The 22,190-nt window shown below is 34.2% G+C and overlaps 1 protein-coding gene across 4 annotated transcripts in view; it reads right to left on the reverse strand.

The window, feature by feature from the left end:
* Window positions 1-22,190, reverse strand: part of URI1 (URI1 prefoldin like chaperone) — a 125,936-nt gene that overhangs the window by 62,275 nt on the left and 41,471 nt on the right. For all 4 annotated transcript variants that reach the window (XM_058708178.1, XM_058708179.1, XM_058708180.1 and 1 more), the window contains 3 exons: window positions 17,041-17,075; window positions 2,984-3,062; window positions 1,753-1,888 (listed from right to left, as the gene is read on the reverse strand). In XM_058708178.1, the coding sequence (XP_058564161.1) occupies window positions 1,753-1,888; window positions 2,984-3,062; window positions 17,041-17,075 (250 nt within the window). The remainder of the gene's footprint in view (window positions 1-1,752; window positions 1,889-2,983; window positions 3,063-17,040; window positions 17,076-22,190) is intronic.

Genomic DNA, 22,190 nt, shown 5'->3' on the forward strand with positions numbered 1-22,190 from the left:
AAAGAATGGGACACTCTTAAAGATCATCTCCTTTAGAGACACCTCCTCTGAATCCTTTTGTAAGTCCATTCTTGTCCTTAATTTTGACTACTTTTTAAACATGCAGACCTCCCTCCACCTTCTCCAATTACCCTGTCAACAGTGAGGTAGGTGACTATGTGTTTAATTTGTTATATTTCTTCTTCCATAAGAAAAATAAAGTATCTTTTCTTAATAAAAGTTAGATATCACAATATATCTAAACATTTTCTTTAGTTATTAAAATGAGTATAAAACTGTGAATAAAACAACTTTTCAGAATTTATAATAGGTTCTCAAATGTAATGTATAGGTATGTATTCTGAAAGTTATTTTTTATCAACACTGATCCCAAAAGTCATGTTTGGTCATTTCCCAAAAACATTTTTAACAATGGAAAATGATTTACCAAAACATGCTTCTCTATTCAAGAGCTCTATTCTACTAGAAGCATTCTCTCATTAATATATGAAGTCATAACTGATTTCTAAAGATTTCTTTGCTGAAATATCCATATGATAATCAAAATGAACAACGTTCAACAGACTATGAACTGATTTCATATCAGCAGAGCCACCCTAGTAAATAAGAATGCTTTCCCCACTAAGGAAGGCCTTTAAGAAAGAATTATGCTCATTCTTTTTCCTCTAATGTACATGACTTATTTTCATGAAGTAATGCCAAAAGAATTACCATTGCTAGAAATTATATACAGGCCTAACAATAAGATTCTGATTAGTGTCACAAAAGATCAAAATATGTTATCAATTATAAACTTATAGGAGTTGATTTGCAATTAGAGTATCCAAATATAGATCCCACAATTTCACTGAGTAAATGAGTTCTCTAACTAGTACTCACTCAAATGTATAAGAGAAATAATTTCAGCTTTAGAAAACTCAGCCGCTTTTTATCTATATGACCTCATTTATACAGAAGAATCCTCAAAAATTTATTTTCAAACACACATTTAACTAGAAGGTTAAAAAGCAGGTAGGGGTGATATTATACTATCAATTTAAGCTTTATAGAAATAAAAACATAGATATTAAATAAATCTAATTTTAAAATGCAACTACGCTAGAACTGAAGCCAAACCCATCCAATTACAACATGAGTATGTGCATATGTATACACCAACAAACAGTATCACAGACAAACAAAACTTAAAGAACCACCTCAATAAAATGAGGCAGAGGCCTCAAATCACTGAACAAGTATAAGGGCTCTGTTTTGGGTAGCAACTTCTCCACACCTGGACTCCTCTGTAAGATGAAAATATGACTTCTTCTAAACCAAAAAGCATGTTTAAAAATTGTTTCTACTTTTGCTAATAGGTATCTCTCTTAGTTCAACAAGAAAAGGAAATTCCTTCTGTGTACTGAAGAATTAAAAGCAAAAGTAAGTTTATGAAAGCACCTGAAACAAATTATAAAATGTAAAATGACCCCAAATCTTATGTCTTCCCAACTTCTACTCATAAAACCACATATTAACAACTTTTATACTTTGTAATTTCTGAAAACATACTAATGTGGGTGGGTTTTCCAACTCAGATGTTCCATTCTCCAGCTTACATTCTCAAATGTTGGTTCTACTCAAACTACCTACAGTTCAACGGAATCACAAATAGTCTGGACTAATACATCATGAACAATACTTTTAGTATCAGCTTGGCACTCTGTGAACTAATAAACATCCAGCAGGGATACATCATTTGTAACTGGTACATACGTTCTTTCCGATGCTCGACTAAGCCCACAGCCTGCTTTGCTGAGCACTTTGCAAACCAATTGTCCCCAAGTAAAACGGTGACTTCATTAGTATGGACAAGTTTTCCTGGCATGAAGGCAAAGGGGCCAAATGGTACCTATTGTTGAAAGAAAGAGAGAGAGAGAGAGAGAGAGAGAGAGAGAGAGAGAGAGAGAGAGGAGATGGATGTGGGAGAGAGGAAGGGAGGCAAAAAAATTAAAAACACTAAAAAATACATTTTATGACACACTTAGCATTAAAAAGCTCTGTGCTGACACTAAGAAAAAATGTCAACTTCATAGAAATTTAACATTAAAGTTACACTAGGAAAACATATACAAAATTGCTTTAGTTTAATAAATCAATGTTAAAACAAGAAAAGCAATCTGCACATTTACATAAGCTTTCAGAGAAATTAGCACTGTCTCTGAATGTTTATACTTTGTGTTCATTCATAAATCTAAATGAAAGCAAACTAATAATGAAATATTAAGTTAATAAAGAATACCTCTGATTAAAAAAACTGAAAATTATTTCTAAAAAAATAACCATTTTTAAACAAAGCTGGAATTAACAAATAGCTTTAATGAGTCTACAAATTTTACAAAATAATTGGGCTAGTATAATAAAGAACAATACATTTACAAACCATTTGGGCTAGTGCAATTAAGAACAAAGTCTTCATGAAAAAGAAAATTCATGCAATGAAAGAATCTAATCCAGGGCTCACAAATAGATCACTATGTCGATACGAAGATCACTCAGACAAAAATCAGCAGTACCTTTTTATAAAAAATCAATGTTCTAGGATGTAATTCTGTGAATTATACAACATTATGGTCTATTCCTGCTCTGGCTACCAGGAAACGACTAAGTGCCATATTTCTGTCTTAATTACAGTTTTCTAACACAAGTAAATTTGCATACCAAATCTGTCAAATTTTGTTCTAACATTTATGCCATTTGTGTTACCAAAATGTGATAATTTAATATAAATCTGAAAAAAAAAGAAAAAAGTAAATACCAACTATTACAACAATTAGTGGATTGTTTTAAAGTAAAACAACTTCTCTTGCTATGGTAGTTACTTCAGATACTATTAGCTTGTCAATTTGTGAATCAGTATACATAAAGCAAAGAAACATCTTCTTACTTTACATAGTATCTTTATAAGAAACAGCATACTACTTTAAAAGCAACACACCAAACATACCATGATATTATAAGACAACTTATCAGGCAAGGTACTGAGTCTTTCTTGAAGGGCATTATAGTCATTATCTACCTTCTTCCTGTTGATGAAAAAATAGCAGATACTAAATGAACACACAAATTAACAATTCCTCGAGTAGACTACGTATCAAAAGACAAACTAATCAAAAACCCAATTTTAGCAATTTAAATATTAAAGTATTTTTAAATTTTAAAATCCTATGTTTACCAAGCTTAGCAGTGGCATTATTCAACCATACAGTTATCAAAGAATTAAGCCTTTCAAGGACTTTGGTTTTAGAACTAGAACACACGTCTTGAGAACACACGTAAGGTAGAAGATCATCTGAACTAAATAAAATATGTAAATAAAGGAGATACTACTGAGGAAGGGCCTGATGTTTAGAGGAAAGAGGGACTTACAATGAAGGAAGAAGGGATTTAATGAAACTTGAGGAAAGAAGCTCTGGCTGCAGAGCAGAAAGCATGAACCCAAAATTCCACCAGATGCTTCAGTCCTCTGAAAACTTAAAGCTGAAAACTGTGTAATAACCCTTCAGTTATTCATACTAATGTGATTAAGGTGAGGGAGAATCAACCAGGAGCTAGAAAAAACTAGGCAGAGGTAATACAAATGTGGCTTTGGAGCCTGTTTCAGGTATATCAAGACAGAGCTACCTAATAAATTAATTTCAAACAACCAAAAGATATAGGAGCAGAGATGGTCATATGTTTCCACATTATGAACCCAGTTCTTACACCTGTTGGAAATGAACAGTCCTTCATGCAGATGCCTGTTTTCAAACCTTCTCTGAAAATTAGGTTTTCAAAGGGTTCCTTGCGAATATAGGCTGCAGGCTAAACCAGTGTGTGCACAGCAAAACTTTAAAGCAAAGGGGTGTTTTCAACTTACAAAAAAATAACAAAAACTCACCAATTCAGCAAGTAATTTTTAAAAACATGTACATATTGCCAAACTGAAATTAGAAGAAATTGCAACATAGATAATCGCTCTCCAGATAATAAAAATGACTGCTCTAAAAACATCCTGGAATTGATTTCAGTTTACTCCTCCGTGCCCATAAAGCAAGAGGAGCATAATTAATAAAAATTATTTGGTCTGAAAAATATCAAGGAATTTCACTTATATATACTATGTTATTCATCCTAAAAATATTCCTATAGTAAATGTCACTCATCAACATTTTCCTTATTCAAAAAAAGTAGAAGGAAGATGGGAAAACCACAATTTAAGAGAAATCAGATTGCCTTGATCAAAAGAGCAGCAAGCAATGAATTTATCCTAGGTCTTCTGACCTACATTCTTTCACGCGAGCTTTTTTATTTTCTAGTGTTCGAGTGCTTTTGTAAAATGTTCCCTCAAAATATTTTATAAACATAAAATGTCTTTATTCTATTTAAGGGGGGAAAAAATCATCCTTCTGGATAAGTTTTTATAAAAATAAAATGATTTAAAAAGGCTTCATGCCCAGGGCTACATACCAGAAAGAGCTTGGCTTTGAAGTCAGGCTAGGGGGTGAATCCAGCTCCAGTTAAGACTAACCCTAGTCTTAACATCTTCAGTGGTAAAAACCTGAATAATGCCTAACTATCTCTCAGGTTCAAGAGAAAGAAAAAGGGTTTAGCAATAACATCTATGTTGAGTATCCAATATCCTTCATGAGCTATCAAAAAACACCAATTTAAAAATTTTCAAGAAAGACTATTACCCACTAAGGTAAAATTCCATTGTGTTAAATTCATTCAATTTGATACAAAGAGCAGGACTTCTTGAAGGACAGTAGAGCTAAATGTTACCATTCAGGGGGCTTCTGGAGATACGGTTGGTGTGAGCAATAAATGGGATACTGTCTATAAAGAACTGATTTGGTACAATACCTGCACATAGTAAACACTCATTATTAAATCTAACAAACACTAACAGTTTGTATGTTTTAGATAAGTAATTCAGCAAATGCTCAAGGACTATACATCAGCTTAGATGTCTAAATGTTTCTGCGACTGCTAAAAAGCTAGTATTAGGGGCGCCTGGGTGGCTCAGTCGGTTGAGCATCTGACGTCAACTCAGGTCATGATCTCATGTAGTGGGTTCGAGTCCCACGTCAGTCTGTGCTGACAACTCAATGCAGCCTGGAGCCTCCTTTAAATTCTGTTGTCTCCCTCTCTCTCTGCTCCTCCTGCACAACGCTCACTCTTGTGTTCTCTTGCTTCTCAAAAATAAGTAAAATGTTTTTTTAAAAAATTTTAAATAAAAATAAAATAAAAAGTAAATAAAAATAAATACCTAAGATTAAAAAAAACTAAAGTTAGCATTCAGTATGTTTTATTTTAGTAACTACACGTGGAAAAAGGAGACTCCCTAAAACATCTCTTTTGTATATTAAAAGAAGAGTAGATTGAACCACTGACGAGATCCACGTCAATACTCCAAATCAAGTATGTTCACTTTTAAACGTATCACTGATTCTCTCTAGAACAAAGCTGTGGATATACTGGAGAACAGTTTAAGATCAGAGTTGCTATTTATAAATTCGGAGTTGTTTTCTAAAAATACAAAAACAAAAACAAAAAGAAAAGAAAAAATTTAAAATGCAGCCCATGCAGAATTATTTTCTGAAGGGAGGAAAGTAGGAGACAAGCCGTGTCCCTGGGAGAAATTATGGCTTGAGAAGCTCTTTCTCTAAAGGTCCCACTAGTAGAAATATCCAGGATCAAGCACTTTGGTCAAAGAGTTTGTCTATTCTACAAATAGTTCCTCTAACAGGGATTAAATAATCCCATTAAAGATCATAAAGCCTATGCAGCAGAAAATACAAGAATGAATCTAAGAACTATTGTGTTACAGAAGGTAAGTAGGGGATCTTTATTTGCACCAAAATTTGAAGAGTTTGTTTTTTCTATTTTACTACTTAGAAACATGTACTTTTTAGACACTGTAGTCATATTTAAATATGTATTCAGAAGAGGGAATTGCTTAATTTTTTTTCAAATGGAAATAAAGCACAGATATCATCAGAGATAAACCACTCAAGCCTACTTACTTATAATATATAGACCTGGAGGTCTTCATCATATCTGATACTTACAGATTAGGTTCAGGCTTCGATTCTTAACTTTTAAAAGTTATCTAATAAAGAAGATTTAATTTACAACAGATATCCTCCTGCAATTTTCCTTATAGAAAATAAGAATTCAGGGTGCCTGGCTGGTTCAGTCAGTAGAGCATGTGACTCTTGATCACATGTAAATTCAAGCCCCATGTTGGGTATAGAGATTACCTAAAAATCTTTTTTTTTTTTTAATTTTTTTTTTAACGTTTATTTACGTTTGAGACAGAGAGACACACAGCATGAACAGGGGAGGGGCAGAGAGAGAGGGAGACACAGAATCTGAAACAGGCTCCAGGCTCTGAGCGGTCAGCACAGAGCCCGACGCAGGGCTCGAACTCACAGACCGTGAGATCATGACCTGAGCCGAAGTCGGACACTTAACCGACCGAGCCACCTAGGCACCCCACCTAAAAATCTTTTAAAAAGTTAAGAACTAAAGCACTGCACTAAGTCATATGTAAGAAACTTTACAATCTTCTTCTGAATCTTGCTAATCATGTGCTATACGCCTTGAAAAGCACCTTTTGTTTTAAAAAGCAGAAGCAAAGAAGGACATAGCACAACTACAAATTAGCTTTAACCTTAAGGATGAATCAGGATAAATCCCATAAGAAACACCTTATTTTCATAAAACTGTGAAAAGTATGAGAGCAAGTTAAATGATGTGAATGCTCAAGTATTTACAGGTGAAGTACACTGACTTACTTTGAAATGCATCAGGGAAAAAGGGATTAACGGCTTGAGATAAGGATAGGTATATGATCAAGGTTCACCTACACAATTCTTTCAACTTTTCTGTATGTTTGAAGATTTTCATAATAAAATATTAAAAAGGAGATGCAGGGAATATGAGAGTGAGTCCATATTTTTAATCTTCTTCTTAAATGCAACTGACAAATCTTTGTAAAGAAAAAAAGTTCTATATTCCTTGTTTGAGGGAAGAAGGAAGTCTCCAATCCAACATTCATCTTTATATAATAAAAAAGGAAATAAAATTTAAATACCTGATTGAAATAAGATTTTGCTAATTTTCAACTAAAAGTAGTAAGCTGGAATAGGCAGAAATAGTGACATTAAGCCTGTAGGGTTTTTTGGGTTTTTTTAAATCTCCATTCTCTCTCCTTTACCTAATGTCCTAAACATAAAAAGCAGGAAACATCAAATGATTATTTGGGGGGGGGGGGGGGGGGGGGCTGGAAGGAAAAGGGCTTTACATTCATATTAATATCTGGATTAATCTGGGACAGAGTTATTTTAAGTTTTTAATTTAAGAAATTATAAAACCCAAAGATTCTGGAATCTAAGTAACTATATAATCTTATTTAGAAATGATTTTTAGTCCATCATACCCACATTAGAACTTCCTATTAAGAATTCAAGAAAATCTTTGTTTTAATTCATTTCACCATTTATTGAGTTTCTCCTCTGCTACCAAGCCTTATGCCATATGCTGCAGGGATCATCACTCAAATATAACATGCCTTGTTTTATTTCTTTGCATTGCTTCTTTGTTAAAAACCCACTAGCTTGGGCGCCTGGGTGGCGCAGTCGGTTAAGCGTCCGACTTCAGCCAGGTCACGATCTCGCGGTCCGTGAGTTCGAGCCCCGCGTCAGGCTCTGGGCTGATGGCTCGGAGCCTGGAGCCTGTTTCCGATTCTGTGTCTCCCTCTCTCTCTGCCCCTCCCCCGTTCATGCTCTGTCTCTCTCTGTCCCAAAAATAAATAAAAAATGTTAAAAAAAAAAAAAAAAAAAAAAAAAAAAAAAAACCCACTAGCTTGAGGGATGCCTGGGCTTTTATCTCTAAAATTAAGAAAATATAGGCACAGATTATATACAGGTAAAGAGGAAAGTCTTATTACTAAAGAAAGGAATGATAATGATTTTTTTTCAAAGTATTCTCTTAAAAAGTCTAAATAAATTGTTACGGTTATATTAAACAATGAAAACATTCTTGAAAGAAGGATTTACATTGTAAAGGATCTACAATTTGGGTGAGAAGGGAGACACATTAAAGATTAAAATGTGGGGCGCCTGGGTGGCGCAGTCGGTTAAGCCTCCGACTTCAGCCAGGTCACGATCTCGCGGTCCGTGAGTTCGAGCCCCGCGTCAGGCTCTGGGCTGATGGCTCGGAGCCTGGAGCCTGTTTCCGATTCTGTGTCTCCCTCTCTCTCTGCCCCTCCCCCGTTCATGCTTTGTCTCTCTCTGTCCCAAAAAAAATAAATTAAAAAAAAAAAAAAAAGATTAAAATGTATCTGTGTTAAATTTCTATTACTTTTTTTTAAATGGTTAAGGCAAAATACCATTAAATGAAATCTACAACAAAATTCAGGCAATATGGTGGCATACTCCTTTTTCTCAACTCTTTATACCTAGGAAATTTATGCTACCAGAAGACACTGATGAAATATTCCATGTTCTTTATACTTATGAATCCATCAAAAAACTTTATTAGAAACAGATACAAAAATGAACCTAAATATAAATACTTCTAATTTTTCTAAAGTTAACAAAAGAAAATTATCCAAGAGAGACAGATGCAGCTAACATTCTGCTAGATTTCCTCAATTTAACTTCTCAACAATAAGACAACAGAGTATGATGGATTATACACAGCAAAGCTGGGACTAAGGAAATTGTTTCGAGTGTTCTACCAACAAATATGTACATGTGACTTCAGACTTGTCAGTTATCATGGGTACCTGTTTCTTCATTCATTAGTGTTCTTTCACTCTAAGAATAAAATGAGATGCAAATGTGAAGAACATTTAAAAATTACACAAAAACACATCACTCTAAGTGTGAAAGAAATGCCCCAAAGTGCTTCCTAGTTCAGTTAGCTTTGGGTGATGAGTATAGATAATTTTAATTTTGTTTATTTTCCAAGTTTTTTACAACTGATATATATTTCTGTACCAAATCAGAAAAAAGCCTTTCAGAAAAAATGAATTTAGCTATAAGTTTATAACTCACTTAAGCTCTGAATGTTTGTGCCATTCTGGATTCTAATTTATAGCTTTTGTCATTTTGTTTTCAACTTTCTATGCTTTATTTCTAAAGTATATTTCAGAAAAAAGAAAACTTTTTGTACGTTGTTTTCCTAGAGCAGTGGTTCACAGCCATTTAAGGTCACTGATACCTATGAGAAACTGATAAAAACACTAGATTCTTGGGGCGCCTGGGTGGCTCAGTCGGTTGAGCATCCGACTTTGGCTCAGGTCATGATCTCGTGGTCCATTGAGTTCAAATCCGGTGTTGGGCTCTGTGCTGACAGCTCAGAGCCTGGAGTCTGTGTCTCCCTCTCTCTCTGCCCCTCCCCCGTTTGTGCGCACGAGTGCATGCTCTCTCAAAAATAAACATTAAAAAAATTTAAAAATAAAATAAAATGATTAAAAACCCCACTACATTCTTTCCTGATAGAATAAAAGGCCCTATAATCTGCATATAATTTCAGTAGAAGCCACTCATAAATCCCTTGAGGTCATAATTTTTTTTAAGAGGTCTTGTAACAGAAAAAAAGAGCAATCCTGTTTTTAAATATGTAAAATTCTCAAAAGTATCTTTAACTCAGTTAATTTAAATAAAAACAGGAAAACCACTGCCAATGTAGTCAAGTTCGATATAAATTAGTAAAAATATTAAACTGTACTCATGCCTCAATTTTTTTACCGCCTACATTTTCCTTAGTCACCGTCAAGTACCTTTAGTGTATCAGAATGTAGACTTTTGTACCTCAAAAAGGAACAAGACTCTGGATTATCACTGAGTGCTCTGCCTCTTGGTCAAGCACTGTTGTTGTCATATTCACACCTTTATCCCCACAAGGTACTCTTCAGTGCTTATAAGTTTTATTGTATATTGTCTTATAAAAAAATAAATTAACATGAATAGAAAATGAAAAACCTCAAAACGCAAGGAGATGTAGCTGTCAAACAATACAGTTAAGAAGAGGATTTGAAAAGTCATTATGTATGCCAAATCAAATTGAGATGTAGCATCAATCAGAGTCACCGGATTTAAGGTGATGTGGGAAACTGTGAGCCAAACAATGTATATATGAACACCGTGAATAATACATAATCAAAGACTATGTTATAAATGACAAGATGTACTTAGGGATTTTTGTAAAATCCCTTAAAAAATTCCATTTAAAAAAAAAAAAAACAAAAAAAACCTCCCGTATAAAAAAAATCCTCTATAATGCATTATTTTCCATTTTATTTTCAGAAAACCATCAAGCATTAAACTACTGTGGCTCTTACAAAAATGATACAAAGGCTAGGGGACTACTAGAAGTAACAAATTCTAACAGCAATTTAAAAACCATTAACTTTTTTAAAAAACAAAAGCATTTACAGTTTGACCTTGGTGACATAAATACACATACAGAATTAAGAAGCTGAAGCAAATAAAACAAAATGTTTTAAAAAGAGGGAGAATTAGTTTCTCTTTAGAATTATGAGTAAATTTATCACTATTCTATTCTTATTTCAACCTTTCTATATATGTGTATTCATTTTATACTCAGGACAAAAAATTAAAAACCTAATTCAGATTCTGCTTTTAAAAATATTATCCTGGGGTGCCTGGGTGGCTCAGTCGGTTAAACGGCCGACTTCGGCTCAGGTCATGATCTCGCAGTCTGTGAGTTCAAGCCCCGTGTCAGGCTCTGTGCTGACAGCTCAGAGCCTGGAGCCTGCTTCGGATTCTGTGTCTCCCTGTCTCTGTGCCCCTCCCCTGATCATGCTCTGTCTCTCTCTGTCTCAAAAATAAATAAACGTTAAAAAAAAAAATTTTTTTTTTAATGAAAATATCATCCTTAAAACATTCAATTTGGGGGTGCCTGAGTGGCTCAGTTGGTTGAGCATCTGACTTCAGCTCAGGCCATGATCTCACCACAGGTGGTGGGTTCAAGCCCTGCGTTGAGCTCTGTGCTGACAGCTCAGAGCCTGGAGCCTGAAGCCTAAAGCCTGCTTCAGATTCTGTGTCTCCCTCTCTCTGCCCCTTTCCTGCTCATGCTCTGTCACTCTCTCTCAAAAATAAACTTAAAAAAAAAAATTAATAAAAAAAAAAACATTCAATTTGAATCTTTTTTTTTTGCAACTTAATTTGTTTTGAAACATCACACGCAGAAATTCCAAAACTTACTTAACGTCCACATTCAGTACTAAGATACCATACCATTAAAAAAACAAAAAACAAAAAAAAAAACTATGCAGGAACTTATGAGTGGCCAAGAAAGGGATTACTATATATGATTCCTCCCTCTGTCCTTGTCCCTAAGGACACTTTGTTAAATAACTACAGAGATTCCAACAACAAACAACAGAAGCACGGAAAATCTTCAGAAGTTTGGAAGTTGCTCCCTGCTCTACCGGGGGTGAGGATGGGAGTAGGGAAGACACATGAAAATGAAAAAGCCCAAAGAGAAGGCCCTATACAAAATAGTGACTAAAAACTTTTGGTCAGTAAAATGGGAACTAAGAAAAACATGGTTTTGAAATTTACCTGACACTGAAAAATGAAGTCATCACCATGAATAAATTTAAAGTTTTAAATGCATGCAAATCAATATTTCATAGATTATGCATAATAAAATAAAACAAGTTTTATATAAGTAGATGAAGTCAAGTCAGGAAAGCACTGTTTCAGGTAATTCATGAGAAATATACCACAGACTACATAGCACTGTTATGAACTGTTATGATGAAATAGCTCGGTGCTTCTGTGGGGCAAAGAATCCCTAAAAACCTCAGACAGAGATAGATATACACATCCATCCATCCACACCGCCTGACTCGAAAGAGGAATCCCAAAAAAAACAAAAACAAAAAACAAATCTTCATCTGTGTTTTTAACTATTTAGGTATGCTTTCTGGTTATTTCCTACTATATACTTTGACTATAGACCGTACTAGAAACTAGTTACCCAACAGTATTTTTTCCTTTGAAAAAAATAACAAATGCCAAGTATTTGCTTTAGAATCCCTCTCTCAAAATTCTTATGATGAGCACTGGGTGTCACACGTAAGTGTTGAATCACTAGACTGTACACCTGAAACTAATTATCACACTGTATGTTAACTAACTGGAGTTTATATAAAAATTTAAAAATAAAATAAATAAAATTCACATGCTCAAGTGTTTCAGCATTTGTATGCCCATATTTAAATCTATTCTTTCCAAAATTAAATATTTGAACAACATAAAATGCCTTTTTCTGTATTTTCATTTAAGTCTGCTTCAAGTAATTTTGTAGGTATCTTTACTACTTAAAACTCTCTTAACATGATTTAAAGGAAGCATGACAGTGAAGTGTTCACAATTCATATGCATCCAATTTATGGTTACAAACAATGCCTAACAGACATATGATGTGTATGTATGTGCCAGGCATCACATGCCATATTTCATTAAATTCTCACAAGTCAACACAAGTAATGGAACTTTTTTCTTGTGGGACATATTCAATACAAGTAAATACCTATGATGCATTAAAAATAACCATAAATTCTTCACTCCTCCCACCAACTGGAGCCTATTTCCCACCTTCTGAATCCAGGCTGACTGTGAGTTCCTTTGACCAATGGGATATGGCCTGGCAGCTTCCATTCTTGCTGCCCTGAGATCATCACGTAAAGTGAACCAGATAGAAGAGCACGTGGAGAGAGAGGCCCAGCTAACAACCAGCACTAGCCGCCAAACTTGTGGCCTATGGGTGAGGCCATTTTGGACAACTCAGCTGACACAGCCACCAAAAGGCTGCAACCACACAAGTGAGCCCAAACAAGAGTAGCAGAAGGACAAAACAGGTAAGTCAAGCCCAATATGTACATCCACAGAATCATATACAAACAAATGGTCGTAGTTTTAAGCCACTAAGTTTTGGAGTAATTTTATTAAGGAATAATAAATATGGACTTAACAGCTTGAGAAGAATATATTTTGAGTTGTAAAGCCATACTCTTAATAATATCATCATTTATTTTTTAAAAAATCAGTACCAAAACTTATTTGGTAACTCTAAAAATTAGACCTTTAAAAAACAATGAAATTTATGGAAATGAAATAAAGAATAAGAGTTAACTAATAATTGAGAATGAACTCCAAGGTATAGAATCAAATGAACAGTATACAGTCTGATTTCATTTTTGCCAAAAAGGGCGGGAGAACAATATATAAAAACGTGGATGAATACACATGCACACATATACCTACATACATATACACACACATATATCCTTTATGAAAACTGTTTCTGAAAAGATTTGCAAGAAACTGGCAAAAACAGTTGTTTACAAAGATAAATGAGAATTGGGGATAAGGGCAGGAGAAAAACTACACACCATTTACACTCTTAGAACTTCCTAAATTTTGAACTATATAAATATACTGACAAATTTAAAAAATTTTAGTTTAAATTTTTAAAAGCTTTATGTCTTAAAGATATATACTGTATTTCTAGATGGAATACATTTTCAGATTCATTTCAAAATAGTTGGGGGTGGGGAGAGGGTAGGATAAGCTGTTTAAATGCAAACACTCAAATGACACCATGAGTTGATCATTACTGAGGCTGAGTGATGAGTACAAGTGGATTCACAATACTACTGTCGTCTTTTGTCTGAAATTCTTCCAAATAAAAAGTTATCTAAAACATTAATGTAAAGCTTTAATAACACTGCTTAGAAAGCCATCTCTCCATCATGATAAAAGAAGATAATGGCATGAATACAAAATATTCAGGAATATTTACAAAGCTTTGACAGGTTTTTTTGTTTTCTTTATTCATCTGACAATTAAATTTCCAAAAAAGATTTCAGAGCTACTATTAATATTTATTGAGAGCCAGTCTGGGTGTTCTACAGACATTATCTCACTCAATCTTCAAGTTAAGTAGTATCGTAGTCACTTTACAAGGAGAAAACCAAGAATCTTAGTAATTCACCCAAGGTTACAGTTAGTAAATGACAGGATTCAAATGCAAGTCTGAGACTCTGAATCCCATGCTCTTTAGGGAAGAATTAAAAAGATAAAAAATTACAGATAATCTATAAACAGAATAATCAGGCCCTGGTGCATTAAACAGTAGAAAGCATATCCATATTTTAATGAGAAAATAGTGTGTGGGTTTTAAAAAACCTTATTTCTGGAGTTAAGTAAAATGTATTTTAAGAAAAAAAAGTTGTACTTAAATTTTTTTAATCTTCACTAAGTTGTAAACCACTGTTAGCTGTAAAAGTGTTGCACAAATTCTCAACTATTAGGCTTAAACATTTCCTCACTATCTGTTATTAACTAAACAAATACTACAAATGTGTCTAGTTCACCAAAGTTCTGCAGTTTGAATTAATTTCCTGGAAGGGATTTCTTTTTTTTTGGGGGGGGGGGGAGGGGGCATATCCTGTCTGCCCCAGGCCATTTTTACCCCTACACTTCTACAAATATTTTTACTTCCTGTCCTACATTTAAAAAAATAATAATAATAAGATTACTTTTGAAGCCTAGAATATTCATTACTTTTCCCTTAAATAATGCTTTAAAACTGCACAAAAAGTATAAACATCACTAGCATCAGAAAGCATTTTTTAAAAATCATGTATTTTGTTTTTCCTTATTATGTATGTATATTATGTATCCCATGAAGAAGGGGGGAGCTTAACTGTATGAATTGTATTTTAGACTAGGCTAAAGCCAAGGGCTAAAGAAAACTGAAAAGCAACATGCTTTTAGAAGCAGTTATAAGACACCCTTAAGAATGGTTCCAGCTTCTGTTCCTGCTTCCTAGCTCTCTGCAAATAGCCCAAAATTATTGTGATTTCCCTGTATAGTGTCTGACTATGAATTCTTCCATGGCAGGGTCGTTCAATTCCAAACAGCAACACAATACTGGCATATGGTAGGAACTCAATCACTGTTTGTGGAAGTAACAGAATAAAAATATCATGAGAATGCCACAATGCTCCCAAATAGCTATTTCCTGGCTTTCAGAGGAATAGAGAGACTTTGGTTTCAGTTTTTTTAAATTGCTGAGTTCACTGGCCATTTACATTCTAGCAGTATCAGATCCTCATTAAAAACAAACAGAAAAGTCTGTTTCCCGAGCCATATTAGAAATGATAGAGGAAAAATCAAATTTTAACTAGAAAATTTCTTTAAAATTTTTAACATATAAATAAGGTACTATACACTACTTTAAGATATGTGTAGATAAATATCTAAGCTTCTGTAGTTGGGAAAGCTTTGGAAAACTGGCAACTGAAATTGAGAGTCACATGAAGATGTTCTGAATTAAATATCACATTTCTGTCTGTGTTTACCAGGGCTGGGCACTGCTACAGTACTTGCAAACTAAAATGTTATATATAGCATTTGTCATTTATAATGTTATATATTTGGTCTTCACTTACTCAAACATTTATTAAGTGCCTATAATATGCCAAACACAGTAGGAGGTGCTGTGGATTACAAAAAAAAAAAAAAAAGAGAGAGAGAAAATGTGTCCCTTGGCCTCAAAGGATTTTCAGTCTAACAGGGAAAGAATCTTGCAAAGCAAACCAGAAGCAAGTTATTCACACATTTGCATCAGTCAATTAGTATCTGTTCTGAGTGAATCCAATCTCTCACTGATTTCCTGAATTCCTTACCAAACCAATAAAGAGAAGTCCACATGAATAAAATTTCCCCGGAATTATTTGTAAAATGAATCTCTTTGGCCAAATTAGTGGGGGTTGGGGGAAAATGATTAATCTTTGGCCAACTACTTACATTTCAAGTTCCAACCTGGACTGAATGTGTAATGAAAAGCGAACGTCCATCATGGAAATGTTGACAGACTTACACTACAGTAGATGCAACTACAACACTGCATTTATTGAAAATTATGAAGTCCCTGAATTTTTATTTATAAAGTGGATATTATTAGTTTTAGATTATTTTCTGCACGCCAATAGTCAGAATTTAATAAGATGATGTGTACAGATTGCACCGATTTTCACTCTTATCCACTGCTTGCAGCCTATGTGCATTTAAACCAAAAAACATTTGATATATACTAACTATAAATTATTTCCTTGGAGATCTCTCAGGCATGAAGAAAAAGCCTCTTAAAATAAATTTAAAATATTATATGCTTGATGGTGTATAACCAAAGGTTTAATCTCACCACTAAAGGGGCAGTTACCATGATTTTGCAATAACCCTGCAGACAATAATCAAGACAGCTCCTGTTGTTCTCTCAGTAAAATCTTCGTAAACACAGCATGGATATATTGTAATTTGAATCTGTAAGATCAACAGCTATATCTCATGACAACTCATAATATAAGATTTTATTCACCATTAAATTGAGCTTTTTCCTCAGAAGACTTAGGAAAGTGTGTTATTTACCAAGCATTGTCCTATTAACTAAAGATTAGCACTTTAAAATAGATACGCTTTCTTTCTGTCCACACTCTAAAAAAGTGCAGTCCATAAAGAAAGCTCTGGGATGTAGGCAATTAATTAGATTTTTCAAACTTCAGGGAAATGTGGATATTTCCATCATTATTTTAAAACAACTGATTCCAATCATTATTCTACTACAAATATAAGAATATTCCCCAAATAGAGTGCTCTGTGATAACGCATGTTCAAAAATGTCTCAGTCTCTATCTCATAATGATATTAATACTATGCTAGTTTGAAAAAAAGGAAAGGAAAAAAGGCAATTAGAATAAACACAAATGGTGACACAATTTCAGGAAATCAGGGAATACGTAATTCAGTAAACAGTGAAGGACAATATAAATTAGTATCAAAAGCATTCAAAATGGAGATTACTAGAAGAATTCAATTATGGGTTGCAAAAAAATAACACACACTTTATTTAAATACAAACAGATGACCCCATCAGTATTTCAGAAATAATATAAAACCATCTTTCACTCACCAATGCTGGATTTTCTCTTGGCAGTTAGTGACCACCTGTCATGAAAACAGATAACTACTCATGAAAAAACAGGGCCATACACAAAGCTACAAAATCAGTGTATCAGAAAACTAGAACAGTGGCTTTACAGATTTAATAGCATCTCGGTATACATTTTTATTTGTCAAATGCACAGAGATGTGACTGTTAGTTTTTAAGCAGCACACTTTATCATAACCCCTAATGCAGGCTGATAACTGCAGAACAAATTACAGCCTTCCGATTCATACTTTGCTACAAAACCCGCTTCATAACTATTAGGTGACATATGATATAAGATAACTAGTATTTTGTACAATCTACAGACCTGCTTTCAACGTTACATATTTTGTAGAATACGCAAATGTTATAAATAACAAAAAACCAATGTAACATCCACGTTTCATCACTAAAAAAAAAAAAAAGACAGTAGTAAAAATATTTTATTTTGTCACTATATCTCCAAATGTTTTAACCTGTAATTTTTATTCTGATGCATTAAAAATGAGTTCAGGGATATTTTTCTACTAACATTTTTGAGAAGAAATACTTGGGATAAAGAGATGCTCTGAACAGCCCATTTGTTCCCTCAGTGAATTGATAAAATTTTAGGCACTTAATGGCCAGTTTAAACTATGTTTATAATGTTAAAACAATAAAATTAAGAACAAGAGTTATTTGTTTTTCTTAAAGATATTTCAGCAGATTCTCAAAATACTGGGGGGGGGGGGGTGGAGGGAACAATGCTAACCAATGAGGAAAAACAAACACTTGAATGGCAATTTAAAAATAATACCCTTTTCAAAGATTACTAATTGTTTTCAATTTACCCATTATAAAAATTTTAAACAATAATCTCAAATACTGTAGCACCATTTTAGAGACAGAGAAACTAAGGGATACAAGCCAAAATGCTCAATACAAGGCCATGTGAAAAAGACAGCAGTTATTATCTTGTTTGAAACACATTGCTTTAGTTCACTATTCTAAACACCAATATTCTCTCTTGTCTCTCTTGCTCAATGTTTCCACCCCAAAATCACAAGACTTTGGCGGGGGGGGGGGGGGGGGGGCTGTCACTAAATTCCTATTATAACATTTAATTCCTGAAATAAATGTCCCCTTTTGGTACATTTTAAATACTAAGGCAGCAATCCTGTACCAAAATACATGCTGTAATCAGATACCCAGCCATACTACACATTAACTCAGCATAAAAAGTCCATCTTAGAATGAAGATCTCTCAGTAAGTATCAATCACATAGCAACACTTAATAACAGTGGTAATATATAACAGAGTACTGACTTTACATCTGGAAGAGCCAGGCTAAAACTACATCAATCCATTTCACTGTTTCTGATTTGGCAGTAATTATAAAATAGACAAACAGAATTAAATGTAAATTGAAAAAGAAAAAAATCTTCATGAAATCCTTTTCATAAAGTTCCTCTTTAACAACCCCATTAAAAGATGAGACCCAAAAAACAGTCAGGATGTTTTCCAATCCCAATGCATGTGTTTCCAAGCATGAAGTGAGCCAAAAGCACAAAAAGAAAAGCCCTGCAAACCATAAGAGCAGAATGTTCATTAACCTCTACATGATAATCCTTTCGTAGCTGCATATTAACTAGTTACATATTCATAATCATTTACATTATTTAAAGGACCTTCGATGAAATTTTCTAAGCAATATCCATTAGTGACAGTGTTAAAGGTTACAGAAGATAGTCTACTTAATGTTTCCAGGAAGCCTTTTTAATTAGTAAATATGTAAATTTGGCACATATGCTTTTTATGTTTAAAAAACAAGTCCCTAGCAGAATGGCATGTGTTCTTGCCATCACCCCTGACAGTCTAGTCTCCACTTTGTTTTAGCTCTCTTTTCCCCACCCCACAATCACCTCACCCTCTCTTTCCTAAAGTCTCCCCAAGAACAGATATTCTAGGATAAAACAACAAAAATCCACTTCAAAATTTATGAGAGAAATTTTCACTGCCAAAATAGTCTTAAAGTCTTTATCAGTTACATATGGGGTTTAAGACAACAGAGACTTCAGTTAGGCACTAATCAAAGGTATAGGCTCTTTATTTTGAGAGTCAGATAAATATAGGAAAAGGTAAGAGAGGCAGGTATGAAAATACATAGACAGCCTTCTGACAGGACTACAAGTTATCTTTGTTTACATGATTTATAGCCCACTTACTTCCTAAAACCATTGGGTTCCTAAAACCCAAGCAGTTGTATTGATATTTTGAGAGATCTTTCTAGTTTTCTTCTCTTTTACAGCACATTTTTCAAAAGAAAATTATTAGTAAATTCCAATGCTTTAGACACCAAGGAAAATTTTAGAAGAAAGAAAAATCTGATGATTCAAAGTTGAATCTGCATGGGTTAAAAAAAAAAAAACAACTAATTTTTCTGTTAAGTTAAATAAATCCAAATAATCTTACTACTTCTGAAAATAGACTCATATTAATTCAAGTATTAAATAAATAAAATTGACCTGCTTCTATAAAAACTCTTGAAAAATAAAGCAAAACAACAAAAACCATTTCATTACTTTGTTGTCCTTCACAAAATCTTTTTTAAATAAGATGCCTATCAAGCAACAATAGTTTAAGTTAAACCTACCAAACATGTAACTATTATTCCTGAAGAAAATAATCTTATTGAATCATTTTTATAAAAAGAATTAGTTAATAGGCTTCAACTATTAAAACAATTGACCTAGTAAATACTTTAATGTGATATAATTGCACTTAAAGCCAGAAATTTATAAAGAAAATATGTGCTTATGTAGTAGTACAGCACTAAATCCACAGTAAAGACTATAGTCCATAAAAGAGTATGAGGTGATTTACCACTTTTTAAGATACATTCCATCATTAGGAGTCTTTACCAACAATCCAGTAGTTAAAAAGTCACACAGTACACTTAATAATTCAAAACTGCCCTTACCCTAAGAGTACTAACAGTGGTATAGGCCAAGACTTCATATGATGACAATGGAACTGTAACAGTTCAATAAGGTAGGTTTTAACTTCTTAAAGAGAGGAAACCGGTGTTCAAAATTGAAGTATGTTACCCAATATTATACAACTACCCAGGAACTGGTAAGAGATAAAATCACTTTTAGAAACAGGTCTATCTAACCAGGGCTATCTAATGTCAAAGCCCATACTCACTGGATTGGACCACTTCCAACCATCATTCATCTTACTGGGTAACAGAAGAAAAGCAGCTGTTTGGGGGAGTTTTTTCAAGAAAGAGAGAGAGAGAACACCAACACGCACAGGCAGAGGGAGGGGCAGAGGGAAGGAGGGAGGAAAGGGGGGAGGGAGGAGAGGAGAGAGGAAGACAGGGAGAGAGGGAGGGAGAGAGGGAGGGAGGGAGGGAGGGAGGGAGGGAGGGAGAGAGAATCTTAAGCAGGCTCCACACCAAGTGCAGAACCCCGTGTGAGGCTCAATCTCAAGACTGAGATCATGACCTGAACTAAAATCAACAGTCAGATGCTTAAGAGACTGAGCCATCCAGGCACCCCTATGGTCTTTCTTAAAGCACTGACTGCTGCTGCTACTACTTCTCCACTTCATCCACAAACCCACATGCACACACAAAGAAGACCTTGCCAATGTTGGTAAAAGCAAATAAGCTTAAATTCACCAACTGGCTAATAAAAACCCTCATTTCTTCCAATGCCTCATATTGCATCTGACCCTGGTCAGGTCAAGTGACTATAAACAACAGATTTCCCAAGCTCCATTTACTTGTATGTGTTGGGGGGGGGGGGGGGGGAGGAGACACTAGCCCCATAATTACTATCACATCTCATCATATTTTTAAGGCATTTGTAAATGCCTTAGATGTCCAGGATGACAATGGTAGAAGCCAACCCAACAACCTCTTTTTCTTTGTATCAGTGTCCAGCTAACACACATGCACGTTCTGTTATATAGGGTTAAAATAACATTTGATAAATTTTAAAGTCAATAAAGTATATGGAATATAGGAATAATAATGCCTTTACTGTTCTTCCTCAGAAGCCACTTTCTTAAAACTATTTTTAAAAGGAGGGAATGAATTATTTAACATGTATTAAGATCTCCATTACTTATTTCCATTTGTGCTATTTATTTTGTTAAGAGACCACAAGGGGGCATCAACCTATGAGTTTTCTCTGTTAAATACAGCACCACATTAAAACTAGACTGGAACAGAAAGCCTAAAAGGGTAAGCCTGCCTAAGTCTCAAGTGATACTTCTATCAAAAATGCTCCACTTCACTTCTAAAACCTTTCTAACTGTATTTCAATTTCAAATTCCCCATGTCATGGGTTCATATACAGAAAAATAATCTGAGGACTGTATTAATCAGAGCTGTCTAAATTTAGTTTGCTTCTCTTGCTGGACTGTCTTCAGAGAGATTGTACAATTTTGTGTTTTAGAGTTGCTGAGTCAAAGAGGAAAAAGTAACAGTGGTGGCTAAAACCAATGGATACTACACATACACTGTTATCTGACAATTACTTTAAAAAGTTGAAAATAATTTCTTAAAAGACATATTATCAGTTAATTACAAGAATGTATAAATGCCATTAGCAAAAATGAACAAGATGTGTACTTCAACAAAATTAGCAAACTACTACAGGTCTTGTTATTAAGACTCTTTGCAAAGAAGGGAGAAATTGACCACAGGTTCCTAAAAGAAAAATTGCAATAAACAGTAATAAACTGCAATAAACTGAGTGTTTCTACATAAAAATTTTTAAATAAATATACTTTCTAAATATGCTGAAAATAAGGGCACCTGGGTGGCTCAGTCATTTAAGCATCCGACTTCGGCCCAGGTCATGATCTCATGGTCCATGAGGTCAAGCCCCACGTCGGGCTCTGTGCTGGCAGCTCAGAGCCTGGAGCCTGCTTCAGATTCTGTGTCTCCGTCTCTCTCTGTCTCTCCCCCACTCGTACCTTGTCTCTCTCTCTATCTCTCAAAAATAAAACGTTAAAAAAATTTAAATAAATAAAATAAATAAATAAATACGCTGAAAATCAAAAATAGCAAAACTGCTACCAAAAGTTTATCTCCAATTATACAGAGCCAAAACAGTTAAATTGTCCTTATTCAAAAATA

Source organism: Neofelis nebulosa, chromosome 17 (genome assembly GCF_028018385.1).
Source record: "Neofelis nebulosa isolate mNeoNeb1 chromosome 17, mNeoNeb1.pri, whole genome shotgun sequence".
In the NCBI taxonomy this organism is placed as follows: domain Eukaryota; kingdom Metazoa; phylum Chordata; class Mammalia; order Carnivora; family Felidae; genus Neofelis; species Neofelis nebulosa.